The 23,064-nt window shown below is 43.7% G+C and overlaps 1 protein-coding gene across 1 annotated transcript in view; it reads left to right on the forward strand.

The window, feature by feature from the left end:
* ema (C-type lectin domain containing ema) overlaps positions 1–23,064 on the forward strand; it is a 230,934-nt gene that overhangs the window by 41,352 nt on the left and 166,518 nt on the right. Inside the window, 1 exon segment of the mRNA XM_080281656.1 lies at positions 20,842–20,967. Coding sequence (XP_080137782.1) covers positions 20,842–20,967 — 126 coding nt within the window.

Here is a 23,064-nt window from a genome sequence, read left to right on the forward strand (position 1 = left end):
TATCCAGACGCCCACTATATGGACTCCCCACTTACTGGACATCTTGGGCCTTTGGAACCAAAAAATGGCCAAAAAAACGTTAAAAAAAAATTTTAAAAACTAAAAAAATCCGACTTTTTTTCCAACCGTACTTTGAAATTGGCGCACAGCGCCAAACAGCTGTGTTTACGCTCGCTGCTTGCTTCCCCCATCCCTCCCCAATTACCACTTAACTACCGTCCTGATTAGACGCTCATGCAGTGGATGCCGCACGTGCTCGATTTTGTGAATAAACTGCAATACCTCGCAATGAAGAAAGTCAAATTGGGGAAAGCCCCAGGAATTGATGGAGTGTGTGGTGAAATGCTGAAGCATGGGGGAGAGATAGTAGTAGAATGGATGTGAAAGATGTGCAGATTGGCCTGGGAGGAAGGTAGAGTCCCGGGGGATTGGAAGTCAGGTATAGTTATTCCCTTGTACAAAAGGAAAGGGGATAAAGAAGTGTGTGATAATCATAGGGGCATTTGTCTTCTTAGTGTAATAGGAAAAGTGTATGGTAGGATACTCATTGACAGAGTTAGGGAAAGAACAGAGGAATTAGTTGGAGAAGAACAGGGAGGCTTTAGGAAGGGAAGAGGTTGTGTAGATCAGATATTCTTAGATCTTTAGTGGAAAAGTTTCTAGAGAAGGGAAAGAAGTTGTATGCAGCTTTCATGGATTTGGAGAAAGCATATGACAGGGTGGATAGACAAGGATTGTGGAAAGTATTAAGAATATATGGAGTAGATGAGAAGTTGTTGAATGCTGTGAAGAGTATGTATGATGGTGCTAAGGCTGCAGTGTATCTGGATGGTGAACTGAGTGAATTTTTCTCTTTGAAGGTTGGGTTGAAACAGGGATGTGTCATGTCTCCATGGTTGTTCAATCTGTACATGGATGGGGTAATAAAAGAGGTACAAGGTAGGGCAGTAGATGTTGGAGTGGCCCTGGTGAGAGAGGGTAGTGTTTGGAACCTCCCTGTACTGTCGTTTGCAGATGATACTGTGTTGTTGAGTGAAGGCGAAGGAGAGCTGCAAGGCTTGGTGGATGAGTTTGGGAGAGTGTGTAAGAAACGGAATCTAAAGGTGAATGTAGGGAAGAGTAAAGTGATGGTCTTTGAGAGAGGTGAAGTCAATGAATGTACAGTGAGGTTGGATGGTGAGGAAATGGAAAATGTGAGTACGTTTAAGTACTTGGGCAGTGTGATGAATAAGGATGGAAATTTGAAGGGTGAAGTGCTTGAAAGGGTACAACAAGGAAGAAAGGTTGCTGGTTCCTTGAAAGCAGTGATAAGAAACAGGGAAGTGAGCATGGAAATGAAAAAGTTACTACATGATACCAACTCTAACGTACGGAAGTGAAGCTTGGACGTTGTTGGAAGGACACAAGTCAAGAGTGAGAGCAGTGGAAATGAGTTATTTAAGAGGAGCCTGTGGAGTCACATGGAGAGACAGGCTGACAAATGAGGATATAAAGGAGCGTTGTGGTGTGGATGTGGATGTGATAGGAAGCGTTATGAGGAACACACTGAGGTGGTTTGGCCATGTGGAAAGGATGGAGGGTGAGAGACTGACGAGGAGAGTGTGAGTGAGGTGGAGGGGGGGAGAGGGAGGGGAAGGCCGAGGATGAGATGGAGGGAGGGGGAGGCCGAGGATGAGATGGAGGGATGGGGTGGAGAGGTATATGAGAGAGGGGGGGGGGGTGAGTTGAGAGCAGGGCAGTGAAATGGCAGGGGACAGGGCGACGTGGAGGCGATTTGTTTGTGGCCACCCTGTGTGGGATTCAGGCTTCTGGCAATACTGTAGATAGATAGATAGACCTCGTCACTAGACCACATGGGAATTCACAGTGTTGTGCAGTGTTATGAAATTAAAATTCGGAGTGCAAAGATTAAGTACAGAGTGTAAACTGGCGGTTGAAACTGGCATGGTGCAATCAAGAACAGAATGTGCAGTGTTAAACAATTATATCTCATAGTGCAAAGGATTAAGTGCAGCACAACACTGGATTACTGTACGTGTGTAAGAACATTTTCACCACTGCCAGAGCCTTAGAGGAGGAGGGTTAACTTTCGTAATGACCGGCCACAGACGTTTTGTAAGTACCCTGTATACTGCTAAATATTTTCCATACTCACAATTAATTCCTCATTGTTTGATCTTTTTCATTTATTTCATACTTTCTCTCCCTGATATGTATGCATAGGGTCTTAACCCCTACACCGCGGGCTTGTTTACCAATAACTTGCGTGTGCTGCGGGGTTATTTGGGCTCCGACAGACTCTCAAAAAATATTTGCCAAAAATCAGTTATTAGTCCTAGAATAATAAAATTATATATGCTTATGGCACATACCTTCAGCTTTCTCCTGGAATGATTGTTGAGCCTTCGTCGGTTACCGTAGGACTTGTGGAGACCTCTGAAGTAGGGTAACGAAGTCTCCACTTTACACTTCCCGACAACCCGTAATATGATTACCACAGCCAGATACAAACACTATAAACACTATTCTACAATTTTCAAGTAGTTTGGGATCCATACTAAAAAAAAAAAAAACACTGTGAAAGCAATGGAAATTACGAGCGCGTCTGATCGTCGCACTGGCACTAGTTCGCTCATGGTAGCCTGTCATTTATTATTCATAAAACCCCTCACACTTTATATTTCTATTACTATATAACACTTATATATATCTACAGTCTTTATCCATAAGTTTCCTTCAGTAGTATTAGTTTATTGTCACTGTAGGGATTCAATTTCTTTCAGTAAAATACGTAGCATTCACTTTCTCGTCCTGTATACTGGCATTGAGAGTGAATGTCACTTTCATCTTCACTCTCATAAACTCATAGCATTCAGACATGCTAGAGTGAAACTTTCACTTTCATTACTCCTAGGGTATATACTCGTAATCTTATAATACTACTCATTTACATTTCTATTTACGTTCTCTATTTTATTTACGTTATTTACATTTCTATTTTATTTACACTGTGTTGTGCAGTCACTTGAAATAACTTATAAAACTATTTTCCATTGTTCACGTATATTTACATTCATTACTTTCACTTGCTGTTTACACATTATTTACACATTATTTACAATTCCACTTGCACTGTTTTACTCAATAGAAAGATCATAGTCACTCTTTTATCAATTGTCAGCCCTTTACCTCTTTCCACACGAGGTTTAGTAGGGGGTAAAGGTCACAGAGCCATTTGCATGGGGGTGAAAAAAAGGCCTTGAAGTCAGCAAGATGAAACGTACGTCCTCTCACTTCGGAAGATGAGAGTACACTGATAACGCAGGGGCAGCCTAGAGGCCTGCTTTAGGGGTTATTCAGAGTTACCAATATTACTTCTTGAAACAGCTAAGTCTAGCACTGATATGATTGGCAGGAAATCTAGACAATACATTATAAATCTGGTAGTTCCAGGTGAATGTAAATATTCTCCTTCCCTCCTTACATGTATATTTATTACGAAAATAGATTAGAGGCCTACTTAGGAGATATATAATCAGAGCTACCAATGTTAAATCTTGAAACAGCTTTGTGTAGCACTGATATGATTGGCAGGAAATCTAGACAATACATTATAAATTAGGTAGTTCCAGGTGAATGTAAATATCATTTAGGCTTCTCCCTTCTCTCCTTACATGTATATTTATTACGAAAATAGATTATACGGCATATTTCAAGGGGAAAAAAACAGCGAAAATTAGCGAACGAGTGCACGTGAGGTGTTGTCAGGTGATAATTAGCCAATTCCAGGTGTATGGCACTCTCACTTACCTGATTTCTTACTTGTATATATTATTTGGTATAAGAATACGACATAGGGCTTATTTCAATGGATGAAATCAGTGAAAAATTCCAGGGAAGATTTACTTAGCGTAGCATGGCCGGGCAGGCGAGAGCATAGGGTAATGGAGGGGGGGTAGGGAGGGGAGTCAAGAACGGGGAGAAATGGCTAAATTGTCAACAATGGATGGGAGTACAGATGAGATTAGGAGTGCTGACTAGTGTTGGACATTGTCAGTACTGATAGATGATACAAGCCCCCACTGGAAAGCCCGGGTGAATTCAAAATAACACAGAATCACAAAAGCGACGCCCCGCGGTATGATCCCTTGCTCCCAAGCGTCACGAAAGTGACGCCCCGCGGTTAAGGGGTTAAATAGATGCTATGCATGTCTGATAGAGTTATGTAGGTGGTTTTCTGAGTCAGGCTGGGTTAGGGTCCATAAGTACCAGTCCAGGAGGCAGGGGCCCACTATCCAGACGGACCCAATTTCCGGACATGCCCTTGGCTCTGTTACGTCGGATAGTGGAGGGATTACAATAGTTGCTGAAACGAGGGCCATGAGAGGATGATGTGGTGGTCAGTGAGATCATATGATAGTAGTATGCAAGATCAAGCTGAGAGGAGGTGGATCAGGAGAGAGATGAGCATTTAGGGAGAAAGACTGAAAGTCGAGAAGCGAAGGATCAAATAAATGGCAGATGAATACAAACCAAAGTAGGGGAGGAGTTAGTGAATTGGAATGAAATGGACCTGGACAGCCTGTGGAATGCATATAAGATTACTTAGTTAGAAATGCTGAAGCGGTGTGTGGTGTGGCAAGAGTAACAACAAAGAAGTAAAGTACAGCATGGTGGGATGAAGAGGTTAAGAGAGCAGTGGAGGAAAAGAGGATGAAGTGGCTAGAGTGGTTACAGGACAGGGGTTCAGTTGAAATGAGGACTGAATCTATTGAGAGCAAAAAGCACGTAATATGACTAGTGAAGAGGAAAAAGAAGGAGGTAAATGATGATCTGGGATGAAAATGAATGTAAATTGCTCTGAAAATAAGAAGTTATTCTGGAATGAGGTGCAGAAGTATTGAAGTGACTGCAGAAAGAAATGTGAAGGTGTGAAGGATGTAAGTGGTAAATTATTAACCCATGGGATGAAGTAAGGACCAGATGGAAAGAATATTTTGAAAGCCTGATGAATGGGAATAGAGAGAGCAGAACCACTGTAAACGTGATTGCTTTTGGGGGTGTGCAGAGAAGGAATGCAGCGCCAGGAAACATGACACTCGCACAAGTGAAGAGCGCTGTGAAGCGGCTGAAAAATGGGAAAGCAGTGTGGGGTTGATGAGTCATATGCAGAGATGATTATGTATAGTGGAGAGAGCGGAATGAAGTGCTTGTTGGAGATATGTAAGAAGGCATGGATGAGTGAAACTATGCCAGCAGAGTGGAAAAAGGCTGTGATTATACCCCTGTACAGAAATAAAGGTGAGTGATTTGAGTGCAAGAATTAATGTGGCATAAGTTTATTGAGTGTGGTAGGGAAGGTATACAAGAGTTGTTATAGAGAAAGTAAGAGAGATATCAGAAGTCCTAGTGAATGATGAACAGGGTGGCTTTAGGAGTGGCAGAGGATGTAGATCAAATATTTGCAGTGAGACAGATAGTGGAAAAGGCTCATGAGAAGGACTATTAGGTGTTTATGGCATTCGTGGATCTGGAAAAAGCATGCGACAGAGTAGACAGAGAAGCATTGTGGGAGGTTTTGTGCATCTGTGGTGTAGATGGTAAGCTGCTAGGTGCCATCATGAGTTTTTATGATGGTAGTGAAGCATGTGTAAGGGTCAGTGTGGATCTAAGTGAATGGTTCACGATTGGTGTGGGCATGCGACAGGGTTGTGTGATGTCTCCATGGTTGTTCAATATATATTTGGATGGGGTGATGAGAGAAGTAAAAACACGAGTAATGGAGAAGGGGATGGCATTGGTAATGAATGGTGATGGATAGAATACCTGAGATTTGTTGTATGCTGATGATGCAGTACTACTTGGAAATAATGGACAAGAACTTTGTAGACTAGTGCAGCATTTTGTTGATGTCTGTGAGTGTTGCGCTTTGAGAGTAAATGTAGAAAAGAGTAAAGGGATGGTTATTGAGAGAGATGGTGACTCCCATTGCGATGTTACAGTGAATGGAGAGAGACTGGAATTGGTGAGAAAGTTCAAATACCCTGGTACGGTTATAAAAAAAGAGAGGAAAATGTGCAAAAGAAGTGGAAAGTAGAGTGACACAAAGAAGGAAAGTGGCTGGTGCAGTGAAGGCCTTGATAAGAAACAGAGGCTTGAGTGTTGCAGCTGCACGAAGCTTACAAGAAGGAGTGTTAGTGCCATATTTAACATATGGAGCGAATGAGGTGAAAGAGAGAGAGAGATTGTCCAGGTGCTTGAGGGTGCGAAAGTGGTTGTATGTGGAATAACTGAAACAAAATGGAGAGGAGAAAGTGTGAGAGAATGGGAGTATGGATGGGGTATATGTGCAGGAGTAGGTGAGAATGAGAGGGCAAAGGAAGGAGTATGTATAGTTGTGAGTAAAAGATGGAAGAAGAGCATAAGACAGTATGGATCAGTTGGGTCAAGGATTGTGTGGGTAAAGTTGAAAGTTGGAATACAAATGTGGGCGATTGTGTGTGTGTATGCGCCAACGCAAGATCGTGCTAGAAGAGTGAGAGAAGAGTTCAGGACAAATGTAGAAGTGTGCATGGAAAAGTTTGGAAGGAATGAGAGAGTGTTTTTGATCGGTGATATGAATGGTAAAGTTGGGAATGTGAAGGTGGATGGAATAGTTGGTGAGTGGGGTGTGCCTGCTGAGATGGATGAGAATGGGAGTGCTTTAGTGGACATTTGTGCTGGGAGGGGGTTGGTGATAGCCAATACCCTCTTCAGGCATAAAATGATCCACAGGTATACATGGCGAATGATGAGAAGGGTGGGTGGTGAACTGAATGAAAGGAAGGCAATGATTGATTATGTGTGTGTGGAGGAAAGGATGCGAAGATGTGTAATGGATGCAAGAGCTTATAGAGGTTGGGGGAGTGGACTTTCTGACCACTACTTGGTAGTAGCCAGAATTAGGATTCAAGTAAGATGGAGGAATAGAAGGGAAAGACGAGAAGAAGGAGTAGTTGCAAGGAGAGTGGAAAGCTTACAAGAGGATGAGAAAAAGGCAGAGTATAAGAGAGAAGTGGAGGAACGATTGGGCATATATGAATTGGAGCAGATGGGAGACGTGGAAGGTGTGTGTAGGATATTTACAGAAGAAATATGTGCAGCATGTGATGTGGTGTGTGGAAGGAAGAGAAGACGGAGGGGGGTGCAAGGAACAGCGTGGTGGACTGAAGAGGTGAGACAGGCTGTGGCACAAAAGAAGAAAGCGTACAATGAGTGGATGAGAAATAGGGGCGTGGAAGAAGTTGAGAGGCGGAAGAGAGAGTTACATGTAGAAAGAAAGAGAGAGGTGAAAAGATTAATAAGAGAGAGTAAGAAGAGAGTGGATGGGGAATTTGGAAGGAATTTGAGTGTAAAGTGAGAGGGACTGTAAGAAAATGTTCTGGAAAGAGGTGAAAAGAGTAAGACAGGGTGGAAGTGAAGTTAGCAGGGGAGTGAAAGATAAAAATGGTAGATTACTAGTGGAGAAGGGAGAAAAAGTGAGCAGATGGAGAGAACACTTTAAGGAATTGTTGAACATAGAGGATGGAAGTAATGCGAGTATAAGTGGCTGGGGAATGGCTGGGAGAAGGAGGGAGGTGAGAAGACAGGAAGAAATCAGTAGGATAGAAGTTGTGGAAGCAATGAAGAAAGTTAAATCGGGGAACGCCCAAGGAATTGTTGGAGTGTGTGGTGAAATGCTGAGGCATGGGGGAGAGATAGTAGTAGAATGGATGTGGAAGATGTGCAGATTGGCCTGGGAGGAAGGTAGAGTCCTGGAGGATTGGAAGTCAGGTATAATTATTCCCTTGTACAAAGGAAAAGGGGAAAAAGAAGTGTGTGGTAATAATGGGGGCATTTGTCTTCTTAGTATAATAGGAAAAGTGTATGGTAGGATACTTATTGACAGAGTTAGAGAAAGAACAGAGAAATTAGTTGGAGAAGAACAGGGAGGCTTTAGGAAGGGAAGAGGTTGTGCAGATCAGATATTCATTCTTAGATCTTTAGTGGAAAAGTTTCTAGAGAAGGGAAAGAAGTTTTATGTGGCTTTCATGGATTTGGAGAAAGCATATGACAAGGTGGATAGACAAGGATTGTGGAAAGTGTTAAGAATATATGGAGTAGATGGGAAGTTTTTGAATGCTGTGAAGAGTATGTACGATGGTGCGAAGGCTGCAGTGCGTGTGGATGGTGAACTAAGTGAATTTTTCTCTTTGAAAGTTGGGTTGAAACAGGGATGTGTCATGTCTCCATGGTTGTTCAATCTGTACATGGATGGGGTAATAAAAGAGATATAAGGTAGGGTAGTGGATGTTGGAGTGGCCCTGGTGAGAGAGGATAGTGTTTGGAAACTCCCTGTACTGTTGTTTGCAGATGATACTGTGTTATTGAGTGAAGACGAAGGGGAGCTGCAAGGCTTGGTGGATGAGTTTGGGAGAGTGTGTAAGAAACGGAATCTAAAGGTGAATGTAGGGAAGAGTAAAGTGATGGTCTTTGAGAGAGGTGAAGTCAGTGAATGTACAGCGAGGTTGGATGGTGAGGAATTGGAAAATGTGAGTACGTTTAAGTACTTGGGTAGTGTGATGAGTGAGGATGGAGGTTTGGAGGGTGAAGTGCTTGAAAGGGTACAGCAGGGAAGAAAGGTTGCTGGTTCTTTGAAAGCAGTGATAAGAAACAGGGAAGTGAGCATGGAAGTGAAAAAGTTACTACATGACAGTATTGTGATACCAACTCTAACGTATGGAAGTGAAGCTTGGACGTTGTTGGAAGGACACAAGTCAAGAGTGAGAGCAGTGGAAATGAGTTATTTAAGAGGAGCCTGTGGAGTCACATGGAGAGACAGGCTGACAAATGAGGATATAAAGGAGCGTTGTGGTGTTGATGTGGATGTGATAGGAAGCGTTATGAGGAACACACTGAGGTGGTTTGGCCATGTGGAGAGGATGGAGGGTGAGTTGGGGGGAGGGTAGTCAAATGGTGGGTGACAGAGTATGTGAGTGAGGTGGAGGGGGGAAGAGGGAGGGGGAGGCCAAGGTTGAGATGGAGGGATGGGGTTGAGAGGTATATGAGAGAGGGGTGTGTGAGTTGGGAGCAGGGCAGTGAAATGGCGGGGGACAGGGCGACTTGGACATGTGAAGAGAATGGAGAATGAAAGACTGACTAAGAGGGTGTATGTAGGTGAGGTGGAGGGAGGGAGAGGGAGAGGCAGATCGAGGATGAGGTGGAGGGATGGAGTTGAGAGGTATATGAGGGAGGGGGGGGTGAGTTGGGGGGAGGGTAGTCAAATGGTGGGTGACAGTGTATGTGAGTGAGGTGGAGGGGGGAAGAGGGAGGGGGAGGCCAAGGTTGAGATGGAGGGATGGGGTTGAGAGGTATATGAGAGAGGGGTGTGTGAGTTGGGAGCAGGGCAGTGAAATGGCAGGGGACAGGGCGACTTGGAGGCGATTTGTTTGTGGCCACCCCAAACGGGATTGAGGTGTCTGGCAATAGCTAGATAGATGTGAGTCTATGGTGTGGCATGAAAATGAAAAGTCAAGAGTAAGAGCTGTGGAGATGGGACTGCTGAGGAATGTATGTGAAGTACAGAGAGTGGATAGGATATGAAATAATGTGATTCATGAAAGATTGTTGGTACACTGAAAGCAGTGATGAGGAATAGGGAGGTGAGTATGGAAGTTAAGAAGTCACTGCATGATAGTATTGTGATCCCTACCCTGACGTATGGAAGCGAGGCATGGACCTTGCAAGAGGGGAACAAGTCAAGAGTGAGAGCAGTGGAAATGAGTTACTTGAGAGGAGCATGTGGAGTGACGTGGAGGGACAGGTTGACGTATGAAGAAGTGAAGGAACGCTGTGGGGTGGATGTGGATGTGGTTGAGAAGATTAGGAGAAGTACACTGAGGTGGTTTGGACATGTGAAGAGAATGGAGAATGAAAGACTGACTAAGAGGGTGTATGTAGGTGAGGTGGAGGGAGGGAGAGGGAGAGGCAGATCGAGGATGAGGTGGAGGGATGGAGTTGAGAGGTATATGAGGGAGGGGGGGGTGAGTTGGGGGGAGGGTAGTCAAATGGTGGGTGACAGAGCGACTTGGAGGCGTTTGTCTGCGGCCACCCTTTGCGGAATTAGGGCGTCGGGCTATAGATATATAGATTGATAGATGAAAGATGTGGAATGAGGAAGTTCGTGGACACCAGAATCGAAGAGAGTGTATTGAGGTGTTATGGTCATATGGAGAGAATGGATAACAATAGAGTGGTGAAAAAGGTATATCTGAGTGAATTTGAGGGAGGGAGGAGGTAAGGTAGGCCAACGAGAAGGTGGAGGGACATGGTGGATGAGTGTGTGAAGAAGAGAGGTTTGGAATTCAGTGAGGCTAGGGAACTGGGAAGAGATCGAGCCTGCTAGATGAATATTGTGAGGAGATGCGCGTGATCAGGGATTTGGCACCCCTTTTTAACGTGACAGTGTCCGGATTGACTTTGTTGGATACATTTATATGAAGCTACAGAATGTGGTGAATGTTTTTGGCGGATCAGATGGAGCCAGGTTTCCAGGGGCTTGAATTGTGGGTGAATGGAAGCATGGTCCATGGGATTGGGCAAATTTAGGCCTTCTGGGTGTTTCTACTCCTCACCTTGCCCTTGGGTGAGAAAGGAGGTCCGGATGATGATGATGACGTGACTGAGCTAGAATGTACTGTACTGTATATGAAGCATTTCGTTTCCCTAACTTCTGTGAGTGGGTCGTATTGTACCGGAATGGACTTGACTGTTCCTGGATTGACCTAAACTGGTTATGATTGGCATAGCTAGGCCAAAATGAATATGATGTGCTTGATTGGACCTTGGGTAGCATTGATAAACCAGAATGTTCATAACTGGTCCTGAATGGCCTCAAACTCAGTTGCTTGATTTAGCAATTTTGTCTCCGGGTGGCTCTACACTCAGTGACAAGCCAAATGGTTTCCTGTACACTAGGAAGACATTTACTGTGCTGGGTGGTAACAATATAACCAGATTATGGCACTTGGTGGTGTAGTGTGTAATTAAGGCACTTCAACAGGCTTTAGTGTGTGTTTGTTTATATCCAAGAGGTGGTTGGGGTTTATTGCTCACGTAATGTCACTCAGCAATGAGTGGAGCTGGTCACACTCATCTTAAATGTCAGGACCAGCTTGCCTAGCCCCATTCTTCTACGCTTCTCATGGGACAACACAGGATTAGATGATGTTTGTATGCTTGTATTTTTTTTTTTTTTTTTTTTTATGCGAGGAAGAAGGAACCAAAGGCATGAGCCTGCAGTAATAGTTCCCTCCAAGAGAAAAACAAAATACAATACAGAGCCAAATTCAAGATCCGATCATTTTGAGATGCCTGGACACACTACGTTTGAAAGACTGGAGATCATAGGCAGAAGGAAATACAGACAGAGGGAGACAGTTCCAGAGCTGACCTGTTGCATAAATGAAAGACTGGGAGTAACGGTTAACTCTTGCATTAGAGAGTTGGACAGAAAAGGGATGAGAGTTTGCTGCTAGAAGGGTGCTACGCGCCCGTCGTAGAGTGGAGGAATGCAAGCAGACAGTTCAGAGGGGCAGTGACCATTGAAGTAGTGATAGAAAAGAGATAAAAGATGCAACGGTGCGGCGAAGAGACAGAGGTTGAAGGAAGTCAGTAAGAGGAGGAGAGTTAATGAGACGAAAAGCCTTTGACTCCACCCTATTGAGAAGAGCTGTATGTGGGGAGCCTCCCCACATATGAGAGTTGTACTCCACACAGGGTCGGATAAAACCCCTGTATAGAGTCAACAACTGTGCAAGGGTAAAGAAGGAGCGGAGTCGGCTTAGCACACCTAATCTCTTGGAAGCAGATTTTACAAGAGATGTAATATGATCTTTCCAAGATAAGTTCCGAGTAAATGAAACCCCAAGCATGTTCAAGGATGATGCAGGATTAATCTGAATATTATTAAACATCAGTGGGTATACCTGTGGAAGATTTTGTCGGGTTGATAGGTGTAAGAACTGAGTCTTAGATGCATTAAAGACAACCATATTATTTTTACCCCAGTCAGAGATATGAGTCAAGTCAGACATTAGGTGTGCCATAGCCTCATCCCTTGTTTCTTGAAGTAACTGTTGAGATGGGCGTTGCGGGAACCGAATGGAAAGGTGAAGGGTGGAGTCATCAGCGTATGAGTGGATAGGGTTAGATGTACAGCTTAGAAGATCATTGATGAATAAAAGGAAGAGAGTTGGTGATAGGACAGAGCCCTGAGGAACACCACTGTTGATAGATCTAGGAGAAGAACGATGGCCGTCTCGACAGCAGCTATAGAAACGACCAGAAAGGAAGCTAGCGATGAAGGCACAGATAGAAGGATAGAAACCGTAGGAGGGCAGTTTGGAAATTAAAGATTTATGCCAGACTCGATCGAAAGCCTTTGAGATGTCAAGTGCAATGGCAAAGCTTTCGCCAAAGTCCCGAAAGGAGGATGACCAGGAGTCTGAAAGGTAGGTGAGAAGATCGCCAGTGGAGCGTCCCTGAGCGGAACCCATACTGACGATCGGAAAGAAGGTTGTGATAGGAAAGATGCCTTAAAATTTTTCTATTAAGAATTGACTCGAAAACTTTTGAAATACAGGAAGTTAAAGCAATTGGACGATAGTTGGAGGGTTGGGAGTGGTCACCCTTCTTTGGGACTGGCTGAATGAGAGCAAACTTCCAGCAAGAAGGAAAGGTACAAGTTGACAGACAAAGGCGAAATAGTTTGCCTAGGCAGGGTGTAAGCACAGAAGCACAGTTTTTGAGAACAACAGGAGGGACCCCATCAGGCCCATATGCCTTGTTAGTACTGAGGCCAGTAATGGCAGAAAATACATCAACTGAAGAAATTTTAATGTCAGCCATGAGGAAGTCAGAGGGGAAGTGATGGAGGAACAGCGCCGGAATCGTCTAAGGTGGAATTGGAGGAGAAAGTCTGTGCGAAGAGATCTGCTTTATCAGTAGAAGAAATAGCTACAGAACCATCAGAGTAGAAAAAGAGGAGGGAAGGATGATGAGGTAAAGTTGTTAGAAAGATTTTTGGCAAGGTGCCAGAAGGAGGCGGGAAGAATTCGAGTTGGAGAGTTGAGAGCATTTAGTATGGATGAAATTATTTTTAGTAGAAGCGAAGAACAGACTTAGCACGATTCCGGGCAGAAACGTAAAGATTATGTGATTCAGGGGTGGGTTGGCTCCGGTACCTTTTGTAGGCCTTCTCCTTGTTGCGGACAGCATTAGAACAAGCGTGATTAAACCAAGGCTTTCTTGCGTTAGTCAAAGGATATGAGAAAGGAATGTATGCTTCCATGCCCGAGAGAATAACCTCCGTAATGCGCAAGGCACACTCAGATGGCTCACGGCCATGGAAGCAATAATCATTCAGGAAAATCAAAGAAGTACTGCCTGAGGGCCTCCCCAGTCCGCGGCTCCAAAATGCCAGAGACGACGTTTCCCTGGAGGGTCCGCAGGCCGTACTGGAGCGATAGGACAGGTTAAGGTAATAAGGTTGTGATCGGAGGAGCCCAACGGAGAGAAAAGATTAACAGAGTAAGCAGAAGGATTAGTTGTGAGGAAGAGGTCAAGTATGTTGGAGCTCTCTCCAAGGCGGTCAGGGATACGGGTAGGGTGCTGTACAAGCTGCTCTAGGTCATTAAGGATGGAAAAGATGTAGGCTTGTTCACCAGGTGGATCCGTGAAAGGAGAGGAGAGCCAAAGGTGGTGGTGAACGTTGAAATCTCCAAGAATGGAGATTTCAGAGAAAGGAGAAATGTAGCCATTTTGGAGTTCACGAATCCTAATCAGCACTTAAGTAGCTGGAAGGCATTTTTAAGGAAAGAACCAAAGGCTGTGAGCTTAACCCTTTGGTAACATTAGGTGGCTGTGGTCACCCTACTAATTATGCTTCATGACACATCAGGCAACTCCGTCCACAGAAAAAAAAAAAAAAAAAAAATCCGTCAGCACATCCATGAGGAGGATGGATGGTGAACTTGTTGAACGAAAGGCAATGATAGACTATGTGTGTGTGGATGAGCGAATGAGAAGACAAGTGTTGGATGCAAGAGTGTGTAGAAGTTGGGGGAATGGAGTCTCGGACCACCACTAAGTGATGGCCAAGGTAAAGCTGCAAAGAAAATGGTTGAGGAGATGAAGGGGAAGAGAGGAGGAAACAGCTCCTGTGAGAAGAGTGGAGAATTTGCAAGATAGTGAGAAAATGGCAGAGTATAAGAGCATAGTGGAAAAAAGATTGGGAAGGTATGAGCTAGAGCAGATGGAAGGGGTGGAAGACGTATGTAAGATATTTACGGAAGAGATAGGCGCAGCGTGTGAGGTGGTTTGTGGAGTGAGGAGGAGATGCAAGGGTGTGGAAGGGACAGCATGGTGAAATGATGAGGTGAAACGAGCTGTGGAACAAAAGAAGGCATATAGTGAATGGTTAGCAAATAGAGGTAGGGGAGAAGATGAGAGAGAGAAGAGAGAGGTATATGTGAGTAGGAGAAGGGAGGTGAAGAGACTGGTGAAGGAGAGTAAGAAGGTGGATGAAGATATTGGGAGGAATCTGAGTATGAAATGGAGGGAGAGTAAGAAATTGTTTTGAATGGAGGTAAAGAAAGTAAGGCAGTGTGAAAGGGGAAACAGTAGGGGAGTGAAAGATAGGAATAATAGATTGTTGGTGGAGAAGAGAGAGAAATTGAGGAGATGGAAGGAGCACTTTGAGGATTTGTTGAATGTAGAGAGTGACAGCAGTGCGACTATCAGTGGTTGGGGAATGGCTTGGAGAAGAAGAGATGAGAGGAGGGAGGAAGAGATCAGTTGGATGGAAGTAGTGGAAGCAATGAAGATGATCAAGTTGGGAAAGGCCCCAGGAATTGATGGAGTGTGTGGTGAAATGCTGAGGTATGGGGGTGAGATTGTTGTGGAGTGGATATGGAAGTTGTGTAGATTGGCTTGGGAAGAGGGAAGGGTTCCAAAGGACTGGAAATCAGGTATAATTGTTCCTTTATATAAGGGAAAAAGGGAGAAAGAAGTATGTGGTAACCATAGGGGTATTTGCCTTCTTAGTGTGACTGGTAAAATATATGGTAGAATACTCATTGATAGGGTTAGGCATATGACAGAGGAGCTAGTTGGAGAAGAACAAGGGGAAATTAGGAAGGGAAAAGGGTGTGTAGATCAGATATTTGTTCTAAGATGTTTAGTGGAGAAGTATCTAGAGAAGGGAAAGAAAGTGTATGCTGCCTTCATGGACTTGGAGAAAGCTTATGACAGAATAGATAGGCAAGGTATGTGGAAGGTATTAAGAATATATGGAGTGGATGGGAAATTGTTGAATGCTGTGAAGAGTATGTACGAAGGAGCTAGGGCTACGGTGCGAGTGGATGGTGAGCTGAGTAAGTTCTGTGATCTCAATATGGGACTGAAACAGGGTTGTGTGATGTCTCCATGGCTGTTTAATATATATATGGATGGGGATGTAAAGGAGGTGCAGGGTAGGGCAGTGGATGTGGGGGTGGCTCTAATCAATGAGGGTGCGATTTGGAAGATTCCGGTGTTGCTGTTTGCTGATGATACAGTATTGTTGAGTGAAGATGAATGGGAGTTGCAAGGTTTTGTGAATGAATTTGGGACAGTGTGTACGAGGAGGAAGCTGAAAGTTAATGTAAACAAAAGTAAACTTATGGTGTTTGAGAGGAATGAAGTCACAGAATGTACATAGAGGTTGGATGGTGAGAATATGGAGAGTGTGAGTGCATTCAAGTACTTGGGTAGTGTGATGAGTAAGGATGGAACTTTGGGGGATGAAGTGCGTGAAAAGGGTACAGCAGGGAAGGAAGGTTGTTGGTTCACTAAAAGCAGTGATGAGAAATAGGGAGGTGAGTATGGAAGTTAAGAAGTCACTGCATGATAGTATTGTGGTCCTTACCCTGATGTATGGAAGCGAGGCATGAACCTTGCAAGAGGGGAACAAGTCAAGAGTGAGAGCAGTAGAAATGAGTTACTTGAAAGGAGCATGTGGAGTGACATGGAGTGACAGGTTGGCGGATGAAGAAGTGAAGGAATGTTGTGGGGTGGATGTGGTTGAGAAGATTAGGAGAAATACACTGAGGTGGTTTGGACATGTGGAGAGAATGGAGAATGAAAGACTGACTAAGAGGGTGTATGTAGGTGAGGTGGAGAGGGAGAGGGAGGGGTAGACTGAGGATGAGGTGGAGGGATGGAGTTGAGAGGTATATAAGGGAGAGGGGGGTGAGTTGGGGGGAGGGTAGTCAAATGGTGGGTGACAGAGCGACTTGGAGGCGTTTTGTCTGCGGCCACCCTTTGCGGGATTAGGGCGTCTGGCTACAGATAGATAGATAGATAGACATCCATTTTTGCACAAGTAAGGTAAGTTTTTTCTTTTTTGTGGCAACAGAGTACATGTGTCTAGTGTTTATATATAAGTGAAAAACCTTGCTTGAAGTAAGTAATGTAGTCATCATTGCAGAGGTAGACAACAGCAAAAATTAATTATTTTCGCAATTTTTTTCTCCCCAAATTACAATTTTCACGTACAAATACGGTAAGTTTTGATCTGTGTGATAACAAACAGTGTACATGGGTCTAGTATATTTCTGCCTGTAGGTGACCCTGCACTGAGTGACAAGCCAAATGTTTTCCTGTACAACAGGAAACCATTTACTACGCTGGGTGGTAACCATATAACCAGATTTTGGCGCCTGGTGGTTTAGTGGGTAATTACGGCGCTCCAATCGGATTCAGCTGGTGAAGGTTTGTATCCAAGGGGTGATTGGGGTTTATTGCTCACATAATGCCACTCAGAGATGAGTGAGGCAGGTCACTATCATCTTAAATGTCAGGACCAACTTGCCTAGCCCCGGGCTCCTACGCTCCTCATGGGGCAATGTAGGATTGGATGATGAATGATGATATATATATATATATATATATATATATATATATATATATATACTGTATATATATCTATCTATATATTGCCAGACGCCTCAATCCCGTTTGGGGTGGCCACAAACAAATCGCCTCCAAGTCGCCCTGTTCCCCGCCATTTCACTGCCCTGCTCCCAACTCACACCCCCCTCTCTCATATACCTCTCCACCCCATCCCTCCATCTCATTCTCAGCCTCCCCCTCCCTCTTCCCCCCTCCACCTCACTCACATACACTCTCTTCGTCAGTCTTTCACCCTCCATCCTCTCCACATGGCCAAACCACCTCAGTGTGTTCCTCATAACGCTTCCTATCACATCCACATCAACACCACAACGCTCCTTTATATCCTCATTCGTCAGCCTGTCTCTCCACATGACTCCACAGGCTCCCCTTCGTCTTCACTCAACAACACAGTATCATCTGCAAACAACAGTCCAGGGAGTTTCCAAACACTATCCTCTCTCACCAGGGCCACTCCAACATCCACTACCCCACCTTGTACCTCTTTTATTACCCCATCCATGTACAGATTGAACAGCCATGGAGACATGACACATCCCTGTTTCAAACCAACTTTCAAAGAGAAAAATTCACTTAGTTCACCGTCCACACGCACTGCAGCCTTTGCACCATCGTACATACTCTTCACAGCATTCAACAACTTCCCATCTACTCCACATATTCTTAACACTTTCCACAATCCTTGTCTATCCACCCTGTCATATGCTTTCTCCAAATCCATGAAAGCTGCATACAACTTCTTTCCTTTCTCTAGAAACTTTTCCACTAAAGATCTAAGAATGAATATCTGATCTACACAACCTCTTCCCTTCCTAAAACCTCCCTGTTCTTCTCCAACAAATTTCTCTGTTCTTTCTCTAACTCTGTCAATGAGTATCCTACCATACACTTTTCCTATTATACTAAGAAGACAAATGCCCCTATGATTATCACACACTTCTTTTTCCCCTTTTCCTTTGTACAAGGGAATAATTATACCTGACTTCCAAACTCTGCCTTCCTCTCAGGCCAATCTGCACATCTTCCACATCCATTCTACTACTATCTTTCCCCCATGCTTCAGCATTTCACCACGCACTCCATCAATTCCTGTATGTACCGTATATATTTATTTATTTATGCAAGTGAAAACCTTGCTTGAAGTAAATAATCCCATCATCATTGCACAATTAGACAATTGGAGAAATTAATTATTTTCTCATTTTCCTCAAAATCACAAATTTCTCAGAGAAATGTGCACTTTTGACCATTATCACAGTAAAACATGAGAACTTCACAGTCATTTCCTATTAAAAAAGTAGTAACAAATTTATAATTAGCACTTTTATTTTTTAGGGACTAAGGCCACGTCTAGAGGAGTGACCAAAAAATGATAGGTTGTGGCCAAAGGGTTAACCCTTCCCGTCCGGGTGACATGTATACATGTCTTTCTGGGGCCATCTGGGGGTCATGTATACATGATCTAGTGTTTTGTAGTGTTGTTGTTATTGTATTATTATTATTATGGTTATAGCATTATATTATAATATATTATACTATGATATTATATTATAGTTTTAGCTGAGAAATTATGATTTGAATAAAGGTACTTTTTAAGAAAAACACCTTCTGGTGGTTTGGGTGGTGAAAACAACCCCCAGATGTGATAGAACTTGGTCTTTGGAAAGAAAGTTGAATGGAGGATAGGCAAACAAAATAAAGATGTGCTAAATTTGAGATGCCTGGACACGTTCCTTTTTAAAGACTGGAGGATAATTGGCTGTGGAAAGGTGGATTGAATGTTGTTGTAAAGTTGACCATTTGTTTAAATAGAAGGCTGAAAGTACTATTGAAGCCTCACGTGAGAGTTGGGTAAAAAAACAGTAAGAGTGTGTGAATAGATGATGGATGTGTTCCTGTTGTAATGGGGAAGGGATACAGTCACAGTGCTTAGAATAACAGTCGCGAAAATGGTACTGATAGTTACAGAACAAAGGAAGAGAGATGCAGTGCTGTGATGTAGAGGATGGGAGTCAGTGAGAGGGAATGGATGAGATCAAGAAGCTTTAACTCCACCCTGTTTATAAGTGCCTCCATGTGGTGAGCTGCTCCCCTACATGAGAACTGCACTGCACCTAGGCAAATAAGTCTTCTGTTCAAAGTTGACAACTGAATGAAGTTAAAGAATGCATAGTGAACATGATTTTGGCGAAGTAGTAATTTTTTTTTTTTTTCCTGAGGCAGGTGGTGAGAAAAAGAGGTACCAGTAGTATTGATTTTTGTGTTGCTGAAGAAAAGATAACCATGTGGAAGAATGTGGCAAATTGAAAGATGGAGGAGCTGAATTTTTTAGGTATTAACCCTTTACAGCCAGTGGCCATCATTTATAATTTAGTATTCCTGTGACTAGATGCTTTTATTTATTTAGGATATCCCTCTCTTATTTAAGGGATTAAGGTTAAGAGATTAAGGAAGGCTATATGTAATCTCTCCAGTCTGAAGAGTTGTCTGTGTACCTGTGAAAGATCATCTGGTGGCATTATGAATGTAATGAAAAGTGTGCTGTAAGACTGAAGGGGTTGAATGCAGCAGAATTCCTTCTCCATTTGAAATTATTAATCATTTTAGAAGGCAGTTGTGCCATAGCCTCATTCCATGACTATTGTGGTGTCTTGGTGAATGATGACAGAAGCAGGTGGAAGAGTCAAGGATGGAATGTTCAGTGTATGGGTGGTTAGGACGAGGTGTACAGTTCAGAAGGTCATTGATAATTGGGCGGAGTTTTTTATAAGACAGACCTTGAGAAACACCATACTGTTTAGAAAGCGTCCATCAAGTTAAAACAGCTTATACGTGCTGGCATAGTTCATGGTCACATAATTTAACATAAGGAGAGTAGTGGCCCTGTACATCAGCTGTAGAATGAATGGAGCAGAAGCTTGAAGTACAGACACAGAAAGAGGGCCAGGAACTCAATGAGAGCTGTTTTAAAATCTAAAGATTTGTGCCAGATAATGATGGAGGCTTTTTGAGATGTCTCATGCAATAGTTAACATCCATCCATCCATCCATCATCCAATCCTACGTTGCCCCATGAGGAGCATAGGAGCCCAGGGCTAGGCTGTTGGTCCAGACATTTAAGATGAGAGTGACCAACCTCACTCATCCCTGAGTGGCATTACGTGAGCAATAAACCCCAACCACCCCTTGGATATAAACCTTCACTGGCTCAATCCGACTGGAGCACAATAATTACCCACTAAACCACCAGGCACCAAAATTTGGATATGTGGTTACCACCCAGCATAGTAAATAGTTTCCTGGTGTACAGGAAACCATTTGGCTTGTCACTCAATGTAGAGTCACCCATAGGCAGAAGAAAGAGGAAAGAATGAAGGAATGAAAGACAGAAGAGGGAGTGTAAAGTCACCCATAGGCAGAAGGACGAGGAAAGAATGACGGAAAGAAAGATAGAAGAAGATGGAAGGAAAGAAAGATGGAGGAGAGGACAGGGCAGACACCCGAGATCAGCACTACATTGAGTGAGTGGATGGTGAGCATCCCCACCTACCACAAACAATAGCTAACAGCTCACCAAAATCTGGCATGGAGAGTGTCAGGGAATCTGAAGAGGATTATGAGAAGAAAGTTGGTTCATAAGTTGTTGTTAAGGATAGACTCACACAGGCTTTAGAAACTCAAGAGGTTAAGATAACTTGTTTTAGAATGTCTAAAGATGAAGCTGTGATTTATAAGATGGAAAAGAATTATTCATTACGGTACGGTAATTTATGTCTGTACTGCGTGTAACTTACATATATTCCTCCACAGAGATGCAAATATCAACCCCAGCAGCTGACATCATGGCCACTGTTGATATATCTGACCTGGAGGCCACACATGTCAATATTACTGATGAAGAGAAGGAGCAACTCAGAGCATCTGATCAAGGGTAGGGTAAAATTTGGCAACAGATTAAAAGATGGATCCTATTGCTTATCTTGAACACATATAGTAATTCCTTACTTCAGCCTTGTAGATTTGTTCTTGAACACTACTGTGTTAAGTGATAATTACATGTGAGGACTGTAGTCCAGGTACTTGAAGCCCTTTCACGTGACTTTAGAAACGGACTCCCGTGGGAGTTGTTGTATGCTGATGATTTGGTGTTGATTGCAGAGAATGAAAGGGAGGCGGAGGAAAGGTTTAGGAAGTGGAGAGATGGTATGGGGCAAAAGGGTTTAAGGGTAAATGCAGATAAAACAAAAGTGATGATATCTAGGGTTGGTGGCGGTACTGTCAAAGACGAGGGAGAGTGGCCATGTGCAGTTTGCCACAAGGGCGTGGGAAGTAATTCCATCTTGTGCGGTGTGTGTGATAAATGGGTGCATAAGAGATGTAGTGGTATCAGAGGTAGACTGCGAGATAATGCTGATTTTATGTGTACGGTGTGCCGGGGTGAGCAGGTGGAGATCGTCAGACGTGAAAGAATTGAACTTGCTGGTGAATCTCTTGAGTGTGTGGAAGAGTTTTGTTATTTAGGAGACATGTTGTGTGCTGGAGGTGGGGCTGGAGCTAGCTCTGTGGCTAGGGTGAGAAGTGGTTGGAAGGAGTTCAGGGAGCTCTTGCCTCTCCTGACATTGAGGGGGCTCTCCCTACGTGCTAAGGGGTCTTTGTATGCAGCGTGTGTTAGGAGTGTAATGCTGTATGGCAGTGAGACCTGGGCAGTGAAGGAGGAAGACATTCGCCGGCTCAGACGTACAGAAATGACAATGATTAGGTGGATGTGCAGTGCGTCCCTGCGTCCAAGGCCTGGAGGGGCTGGGTTTACAATGGAAGAGTTGAGAGGTAGGATGGGACTGGAGTGTATTGGTGTTGTGATGAGGAGAGGTAGATTGAGGTGGTTTGGACATGTGGAGAGGATGGGGGATGATAGTTGGGTGAGGAAGGTGAGAAGTGTTAATATTGGGGGTGGGGTTATGAGGGGTAGACCGAGAAAGACATGGGACGAGGTCATTAAGTGTGACCTTAGGGTTAAGGGACTGAACAGGGAGGCTGCAATGGATCGTGCAGCATGGAGAGCCGCCATTAGGTGACCAAGGCCGACACATGCAAGCATGTTGGAGCCTTTAAAAACGAAAACGAAAACTGAGAAATCACATATAACGCTGCAAATAAAATTTGTGATTGTGAATGGTTGTGGGTATATATATTACATAAGACTCTAAAAATGCTAAAGAAATACTATAGTTGATATGTTGAGTTAAATCCTAGCGTGAGTTATATCAACCATGATCTCTCATATATCTCGGATGTGCGGTGATGAAGTGTCACCAACGTGTATTGTGAGATATGTTCATGTGTAGGTAAGCAGCATCATAGTGTTAAATGTACAGTATGGATATATGTTAATAGATGAATTGCTATACTGTGTTTTTGTTGGCTGTAGACAGCTGGGTACCATTAATGCAGGATGATATTACCATAATAATGGTTTGAGGCTGTAAGTTTGATAACCAGTCTCATAATATCACTCAGGCAGATCCAGGGGCATTTTCCCTAGTTGCCTGGGCAACACCCCTGTGGTTGAAAAAACTAAGTATCATAAACTTAGGAGAGGGTTCTGAGAAAGAGAAAATTGAATTCAGGCGGGTCCCAAACTTACGAGCCAATTGGGAGCAAGGATTTTGCTCGTTAGCCGAATACTCGTTAAACGAAGTGAAGAACTTACAGGATTTCAGTGCCAAGTCGTCGGCCTGGCATGTCAACAACCCTGACACAGACAGATGGCTGCTACTACAATCCCAGACAGACCATCTTTTCATACTGAACAATCTAGACCAACATACCCATATCCCACACCAAGCCCTCTTCCTCCCATCATCTCCAGACATCACCTGCTCCCCAAACCTCACCCCCACTACATCATGGAGAGTGGTCAAAACCCTAGGTTCTGATCACCTCCCAATCATCATCACTACCAAATGAGAATCACCCCAGCTGGCCACAAACACACATACACTAATTATAAGAGAGCCAACTGGGAGGCCTTTG

Source organism: Coenobita brevimanus, chromosome 90 (genome assembly GCF_032717465.1).
Source record: "Coenobita brevimanus isolate Jiangsu-jjx chromosome 90, ASM3271746v2, whole genome shotgun sequence".
Classification (NCBI taxonomy): domain Eukaryota; kingdom Metazoa; phylum Arthropoda; class Malacostraca; order Decapoda; family Coenobitidae; genus Coenobita; species Coenobita brevimanus.